Source organism: Etheostoma spectabile, chromosome 20 (assembly GCF_008692095.1).
Source record: "Etheostoma spectabile isolate EspeVRDwgs_2016 chromosome 20, UIUC_Espe_1.0, whole genome shotgun sequence".
Lineage (NCBI taxonomy): Eukaryota > Metazoa > Chordata > Actinopteri > Perciformes > Percidae > Etheostoma > Etheostoma spectabile.
Window position 1 is genome coordinate 7817592 of NC_045752.1, and position 8671 is coordinate 7826262.

The window sequence follows — 8671 nt, forward strand, 5'->3', positions numbered from 1 at the left end:
CCCCCCAGATAACGGCCTTTACTCCCTGTTGAGATGGGGAAGAAGGTAAAACTGCAAGTAAGTCTGGACATATAAATCTCAACTACAGTCTGTGATACTACCTTAAGACAGACACAAACCCCTGATTAAGTTGACTAAAAAAAATCTTTTGGAAATTGATCTTAATGCCTTAACTAAAAAATGAGGGGGAAAAATCCAACCTTTAAGGACACCAATTTTCTTTGTGAATGAATACTGTATCGTAAATAAATAAATGTTCTTCCTTAAAATACAGTGGGCATAAGTATATACACACACCTATGTTAAATTCCCATAAAAGCAGGCAGATTTTTATTTTTAAAAGGACAGTTATTTCATGAATCCAGGATACTATGCATCCTGGTAAAGTTCCTTTACCCTTTGGAATTAAAATGTATCATTCATCATCACATACCCTTCACCATACTTAAAGATTAGCATGGTTTTATTTCAGTTAACCTAATAGCTGGTTTGATTTGCAGTGAGAGATGATTTTATGGAAAGTACCCCATGCCAATTTCTAGGTGCCAATTATATCGCAATCGCATTATCAGTCAAAAGATATTTTCCTCACATTGTGCAGCCCTAACATACATACATACATAGATTAATAAACAGATTACACGAAGCCTTGATGCAACAACAATTCGCATTGATCATTTTTAGTAATAGAATTACTTGAGTAACTCGAGGGATCGTTTCAAGCCTATATGTCAGTAAATGGTAAGTAAATTCCTTTAGACAAGCTGTCATTAGCGGCGTGAATCCTTTAATGTATCTTTAAATAGAACAAAAATCACATCTAACCCAAAATTACAGCCCATCACTGTCAGTACTTGTGTGCTTCTTGTCAACTCATTTATAACAGAGCTAGTGGATTTGGAATCATTACTGTTGATTAAAACGTTAAGGTTACAGCTTTCGGAAGAAACACCAGCAATTTGTTCCATTACCCACAACACAGCTATTTCATACTGTATATGATGAGTACTTCTTTATATATTAAAAAAAATAATAATAAAAAAAAAAGAATCTCACACTTGACTTTATTATTAATTTAGAAACTTGCTTTCGTGGATATTTTTGAGAAACCCGACATTTCCAGAACACTTTTGGAAATTTGAAAATTGGGTAAAGAGACAAATGACAACCCAGCTAGCTGTGTATTCATCCAGTCAGGTATATGGTATATGTATATGAAGGGTGCATACTGCTGTCTAAGTAACTCTAGTGATGTACTGTACATCCTCAGTTAAACGTCTGGAGAAAATGACTGAATTAAGACTACATGAGGCACACTAATAATTGCATGTGTTGCCAGGCTATTAAAGATTCAATAACTAAATAAGCTGATCTTTCCACCTTAAAAATGTGCTCTAAGCGATGTCACGCCTGTTTTAGGCTTCAACACTTGTTGTCACATAAAGCAAACATCTCCTCACTATCTGCAAGCTGCCTGTTCCCAGAATACACTGTAAAAAAATGCGCTCTCTGTAGACAGCCCAAGGTCTACAAACGACAACCAAAACAAAATGCGCCCACCTGCACCACGAAGCATACACAAAGAGTGTTCCAGCCAATAAACGAAGAGAAAGATTTGGGGGGGGGGGGGGGGGGGGGGGGGGGGGGGGTTAGTGTGCAGAAGCACAGAAGGGAGGGGGATGGGACGGGATGAGGAGGAGTAACCTAGTCTCGTTTTGTTTGAAAATACTTCTAATGTCAACAAGGGGTAAAGTCACTTTTTACTCACAAAGCTAGTCTCTTCAAAACAAGGGCCACTCTGTCGGACTCTGCAGTGAGGTGAGATCGGGCCGCACCAAAACAGTTTATGGACAGGCAGTACACCTCCAGAAGAGGCAGACCGTGCTCCATGGAGTTCCTGCTCCCAGCATAGTGCATCAGTGCCTATAAACACACACAAACATCACAAAATGCAAACAATTTAAAAACATAAAAAAATACAGTTGTGGATGCGAAACAGGGGCTTTCTCCCTGGGGGAGATACCACTCTAAACCTGATTGATCCCAGCTGACACTGTCTGATGTGAGACACTCCTGATTGGGCCTCAGGGGACTTGACTGTACAGCATATGATAACCCAGAACCTTCAATATTGAGCAAACATGCACAACAAGAACTGACTCATGGAGACACATGTGTACTGTTGCATGTTCTTACTTTTTAAGACATTGACTAAATATTTTAAGACTACTCTAATGTGTTTTTTGCAATGAATGCAAGCTTCATTTCCTTTCTTCATTAAACAATAGACAAACAAAAATGCATTTCTCTAAATTAACTAACAAAAACAGTTACACATAACAAGAAATAATACAGTACAGAAAACTGTTAATGTTCCCTTATTGACTCCAGTGTTGTTTGTAGTAAACATTGTCTTTGCGGTCAACTGTCCCCAGGCACAGAGGAGTCAACATCGGTGTGTCACCAGTGTGTAGCCTGCTGCTCCACACATTACATCACCATCATTACTACAAACATCCCAGGAGTCCCGTTTTCCAGACAGCATGACCCTTGCCGGTTGCTGCTTGTGTCTGCAGAAGCACTAAATTAATTCCCTTTAGTCTAAATATATGGTGCCTTCTCAAATGGAGCCAAGAATAGGGTATCAACCCTGGAGACACATAACCATAGACAGTTAAAGAAAGGTACTAACTACATTCAGACTACTTCCGACTTCAGCACAAAACTTTTTTGTTTAATATCTACACACAAAAAAGCATTACATTTAAACAGAGTGGAAGTTAAAAGTAAATGACCACATGTATCTTTAAGTGTTTAAATACTAAGTTATGTACATTAAATTAGTTATTGCTGTAATCTGATATTAGAAATGAGGATAATCAGAAAAGAGCGCCTCTCCTTTTGTTAGTTAATAAGTGAAAACAATACAACACGGCACATCCGCAACATTGCCATTCCATTTTAATGTAAAAAAAAAAAAGAGCTTGGCTGCGGAGGATTCGACACTAGAACCTAAGATACAGTAGCTAGAAACCCATATGTTGATTTGTCGAATGTTATAACTTTCGAAAAAGACCAAAATGACATTTCGCAGTCGCCACTAGCCACAAATGAGTAAATTCGGATAAACATAACACGATGCTGCCCCGCCCAACACACAAGCAATTATGCATTAGGTGTAAACTGTGGTAATGACATGTGGATGCATCTGTTATGTTTTCCGTTTTGCCAGTATGTTTTTAAACAAGACAGAGCTAAACGAGCTGTATGAATTATCATACTGTAACAACTTGAACCAGCAAACAGGAACATACATCTGCCACTGTATATTAGCATTAGCCCCAGTACAATTAAGTTTATTGTTTTAGCGTGAAATTATATGCATACGTGAATATGAACAAAAAATGTACAATGTTTATTAGCTCCCTGGTTATGAAAAAACTAAACTTGACCAGGTAGCTAGCAGGCCAGCAGCCGTCGCAGATTAGCTAGCTAGCTAGCTAGCTAGCTAGTTAGTTAGGTAGCTTGCAGCCTACAAGGAAAAACAACCCTCGGTGAGCTCACGCTAAGCTAACGGTATTTTCGATATTGCATGTAGCTACACAGTACCTGACAGAAGTTGTCGCAGTACTCCGTGGAAGATGCTATGGATATTTCTTGTTGCCTGAGTACGTCTTCAAAGGCTCTCAGTGTGGCCAACAGGGTTTCCATTGCAACAAGAGTGTCTTCGGCCGTGTCCAAGGCCCGGTCGCTCCAGTACTGCTCTGGTTCGACATTATTCTCCGCCATCTTCGCTCTCCGCCACGGCGCGTATGCAGTGCAGACTGACGCCGCCTTCAAGTGCTGTCGGAATGTTTTTAGAAGTCAAAAAATGCATGTTTAAAACAAATTGGGACTTGTAGAAATGTGACCGGTATGATTATTTGTAGGCTGTTGTTGTTAGTAACCTAATTCTTAATTCTTAATTCTTAATGCAACACTTGGTTAGTTTGAACATCAATTCAATTTGCCATCAGAATGTTAAGGATTTATATGTGTTTTTTCTTTAGACTTCTTCTTGCTATCCTGATGTTTCATCATTCATGTAAAATAACTAGGCCTACATAAATACACATGTGTTACAGGTTTTCCTTTTTTTAATTTTATACAGCCTTTTGTTTCTAATCAACATATTGATATTGGACAGTTCGAAGAGCACGGGAAGGTAACATGTCAGCAATTGACAATAATTTACCTGGGCTCAGCCACAAAGATTCTGCTCCACTTTGAAAAGAAATAATCAAGAATCACTTTATTAATCCTTTAAAATGGAATCAGGACATTACAATTTTTTCACGTAGAAAACAAACGTGTGCAAATAATTTTGAGCAAAACAATCAAACTGTGAACTATTGTTGAGAATTTAATGCTTTTCACTCTTTTTGTACGAGGCAGCGCTGAAGGAGGCTTCCGATTTACAGCTTCCGACTCGGCAGTTGAGAAACTTGTAGACCACTTAGAACAGGTCCAGATCCAAAACCACTGTACCTAGTCTTGTTAAATCTGGACTAAATTATCCCAGAGAGGCTAAAGATTCTTAAAAACACAGTTTCAGATTTGTGAAAGCTGTGTTATTTGTGAAAAGGGAGATTGGACAGTTTTTTCATATGTAGACCACTTAGAACAGATCCAGACACAAAACCACTATACCTAGACTTGTCAAATCTGGACAAAATTATCCCAGAGAGGCTAAAGATTCTTAAAAACACAGTCTCAGATTTGTGAAAACTTTATTCAATTTGCGAAAGGTCAAAAAAGGAGAATTGCCATGTTCTTTTTCATATGTAGACCATATACGACACATAAGAATAAGTGAACTATTCCTTTATTGGATTTTTACAAATAGAATAAAGTTTTCACAAATGTAGAACTGTGTTTAAGAATCTTTAGCCTCTCTGGGATAATTTGGTTCAAATTTGACAAGACAGTGGTTTGGGATGTGGACCTGTTCTAATGTGATCTACAAGTTGCCCTTAAATTTCCCCCTAACTGCCAAATCGGAAGCGGTGAATCGGATGCCAACTTCAGCTTTGTAATGATGACCACTTTACCTGGACTTGTCAAATCTTACAAAAAATAATGGTGTTTGACGCCCTCTACAGGTGAGTAGATGTATCCTTTCTTGACCCGGAAATGCAATTCATCCTTCTCTGCCACACGTGGGAAAGGTAGGCAAAGCTAACTTGATATATGGGTATATACGTGTCTTTTAGAAGTAAATATGATACATCACTGTATTTCTTGAGTTGAGAATTTCGGATAGGCACACATTTTATTTCACAAGACCCGATTTGGTGAAACAAAATAGCAATTTCGGTTTTAAAACGTCTAAGTTGGCTGATATGTGTTTTCTGTGCTGTGCGTAACGTTACCAGGATCAACCATGGGGAAATCCAAACAAGTAGGAAACCACAAAAGTGACAAGAAGAAGCACATTTCAAAGACATGGAAGACAAAGCGCCGGACTAAAGACCTGGACCAGATCCACTCAGACATGAAGCCTGACACAGCAACCAAGCTGCTAAACCAGGAGGTGGACTACGATGTGACAGGATGTGCACAACACTACTGCTTACACTGCGCGTAAGTTTACCCGTTTGCCTTAAAAGAGGGATTGAATAGGGTGGCTTCCTAACTGAAATTAAGCTTTCCTCCATCAAATTATCAAGATAAGTCCTGCTAGTGGGCATATTTAATTAGAATTTAAAAATGTAGCGCTGATTGATGAGCTGAACGGGCCAGTGGTGGAAGAAGTACTCAGGTCTTTAAAAGGAGCAATATCACAGTGTAAATTCACACTGTTAACAAATAAAAAGCACAGCTTCATAAACGTACTTTAGTATAAGTACACAAGTATTGGCATTCAAATTTACTTAAAGTAAAAGTAGTCATAGTGCAGAATAGCACATTTCAGAATAATATGGGTTAGATTCCAATTAGTGATGCATTAAATGTGTAAGCATTACTAATGCAGCTGGTAAACGTGGTGCTAATCTTAACTACTTTATATACTGCTGTGTATCTTAATCATAGACTTAACGGTCTATGATCTTAGTCCATAATGATACAGTATCATTTATTTGATTTTATATTTTGTATTAATAATTTTTGTTGTTGTTGAAAATATGTTTGTTGATTTTCAAGAGAAAGAATACGGAAAGAGGAGAGGGGGGGGGAACATAACAAAGAACACTAAATATACTGAACATATAGAACACAACACATCTTGGATTACAACAATATTCCATGGTCGTAGTAAGGATTGATACTATACACAAAAACATCTTAAGGTTGTATTTATAATTTGAGTCTGCAAAGTGACAAGAATGTAATAACTGCAGCAGATATATTGGACACTGGAATTTACAGAATATTATGCAAATCCTGAAAGTCTCATCCCATTAGGTGAATTGCAGCTTTTAATTTTGGAACTTTGCAGCAATGTATTTTTTCTGTGTTTTGTTGTGTGTCATACCTCGATCTTATTTCTTCTGCTGTACTCAAGTCTTTCTTGCAAAAGAGAGCTTGGTCTTACTGAGATCACCTGATTAAAGAAAGGTTATAGTAAAACAGGATGTTGCAGGTATGCTTTACACTTTGTCACATCATGTCTTGCAGGAGATATTTCATGGATATGAGATCCCTAAAAGAGCACTTCAAAACTAAAGGGCACAAGAAACGGTAAGGCACCATGTATTCATATATTATACACTCATATTTATTGGATAATTAATTACCCACTTTTTGTCACCTATAACTGTATAGTGGCAAAGTATCCTTGCCAAGGATCAGAGCTTACCTCTTCTTTCTCCATCCAGGTTGAAACTGCTCAGAGAGGAACCCTACACACAGGCAGAGGCAGAGAGAGCAGCGGGTATGGGCTCATACATTGCTCCAAAAACAGTGGAAGTGAAGACACAGACAGTGGAAGAGGACATGGACTAATCAGAATTTACTTTACTAAATGAAGAATGCTTCTTTTTTTCTTTTGCTGTCACAAATGTTGATGAGTGCATTGTTAAACGCTTTTTATGTGACACACCTAATTCGTCTGACTCGGTACAGCTGTTGGACTTCTGGCTGTCGCCAGAATCAGGAAAGCCTTACCTTTTATACTGGGTAATGTAATGCAACATGTACCGATGTAAATATTGAGTATGTGTACAACTGCTAATAAACTATACCATAGAGTGGATTTAGATTGCATTCATAGTGAACTAGACACTGGTTAAGTTTCTAGGGTTAGGACCCCATGACTAGAGCTCAAGATAAGACAAGATGTTTCAGGAAATAAAATTCTGGCACCTGATTTTATTTCATTTTTCCCTGACTCTTCAGTTTTTGTTTTTGTTCTTGTGAAAACTGGACACTTATGCCCAAACCTGATCAATAGGCTAAATTGTCATTTCCTTCTCACTGCTCATGTTGACATTGATTGAGAGGTTTATAACCAGCCTAATGTCTTAGATGAAACAATTGTAAAGAAGAAACACTCTTTAGTTAAACTTTGCACCACTCCTGTCCTATAGTCATACCCTAAAATAAGGGGTCACACGCATAGCCTTGATTTTAAAATTAAGGTAATGACTGAAAGGTTTAAAGAGTGAATTTTGGTTGGAGTCCGTAGGTCCATTCCTCATTATAGGCAACATCTAATTTATGGAAATAATTGATTCAGTGATTCTCTCTGGCATTGTAATGGTCTAACAGAAGGTCTGAATCAAGCTGGAGCCAGCCCCCTTTGTTTCTGCCCAAATATTTCCTCTATATGTAGAATGTAAATTCTAAAAAGATATAATTGAAGTTAATGTATTGTCACTATAATATATAACATGGACATGTTGAAATGCTGAAAATGTTGAAAAGGGTAGTCCACATGAAGCAAAGCTTTAACTTCCACAAGTAGACACGAACCTGCAAAAAACGTAGCAATGGGCCTTTGAAGAGAACCACATAATTAAGGCTTGTTAGCAGACATTCCTGGGATGAACAAGGCAACACTTTTTTTAAAGAAAAAAAAAAGATTTACAAAGGCAACAACATACAATGCTGTTGTTGGGGAAAAGGCTAGGCATATACGATACAAATGTCAATGTAAGAAATAATTACCCGAGTATAAGAAACAAAAAAGAACAAAACAAAAAGGGGGAGATACTTAGAAAAACAGAAAGGCTTGAGAAAATAAAATTTACATTTATAGCAGCACAAAGGAGAGATTAATCAAAACAGTAGTTTCCTTTATACAGTATGTTACTAAACATTTGTCTTGCAATATTACTTGACTTGATCTTTTTTAGCGAGGAAAAAACAGTTTAAAATCATTTATAAACCAAAAAAAGGATGTCTTCATCTCCACTTACTGAAGTGAATATGCTATTTACCAAGAAGAATAATCATATTGACTAAATCTGATACTAACAAATCTATAGTATCCATATAAAAGAGGATGTGTGACAAGGTGAGTGTAGGGATATTATCAATCCTAAGAGACAGCCAATTATATATCTCGGACCAGAAGGTGTTGGACACAGGACAAAAAAAGAGTGTGTTCCAGAATCTCATCAGCAACCACACCAAATACACAAGGGTCTACATCAAATTTAAATCTTCTAAGAAAGTCAGCGACCGGATA

General features: G+C 37.5%; 2 protein-coding genes across 2 annotated transcripts in view; one reads left to right on the top strand and one right to left on the bottom strand.

Moving 5' to 3' along the window:
- The window catches only part of rlf (RLF zinc finger), a 21167-nt gene extending 17304 nt beyond the window's left edge, over window positions 1–3863 (bottom strand). The window contains exons 1-2 of the mRNA XM_032501327.1: window positions 3610–3863; window positions 1769–1923 (exon numbers count right to left, since the gene is read on the bottom strand). Of these exons, the coding sequence (XP_032357218.1) occupies window positions 1769–1923; window positions 3610–3789 (335 nt within the window). The 5' untranslated portion in view covers window positions 3790–3863. The remainder of the gene's footprint in view (window positions 1–1768; window positions 1924–3609) is intronic.
- A 1066-nt stretch (window positions 3864–4929) lies between these two features.
- znf593 (zinc finger protein 593) lies at window positions 4930–7234 on the top strand. Its single transcript, XM_032501330.1, has 4 exons — window positions 4930–5207; window positions 5415–5622; window positions 6658–6720; window positions 6858–7234. Exons 1-4 carry the CDS (start codon window positions 5150–5152, stop codon window positions 6982–6984), a joined length of 456 nt encoding a protein of 151 aa, XP_032357221.1. The 5' UTR covers window positions 4930–5149; the 3' UTR covers window positions 6985–7234.
- The last annotated feature ends 1437 nt before the right edge of the window (window positions 7235–8671 follow it).

Coding starts and splice junctions, on each gene's coding strand:
- znf593 (XM_032501330.1), top strand. CDS start 5,150: ATGTATCCTTTCTTGACCCGGAAATGCAATTCATCCTTCTCTGCCACA. Junction 5,623..6,657: donor CACTACTGCTTACACTGCGC/GTAAGTTTACCC, acceptor CATGTCTTGCAG/GAGATATTTCATGGATATGA. Junction 6,721..6,857: donor ACTAAAGGGCACAAGAAACG/GTAAGGCACCAT, acceptor TTCTCCATCCAG/GTTGAAACTGCTCAGAGAGG.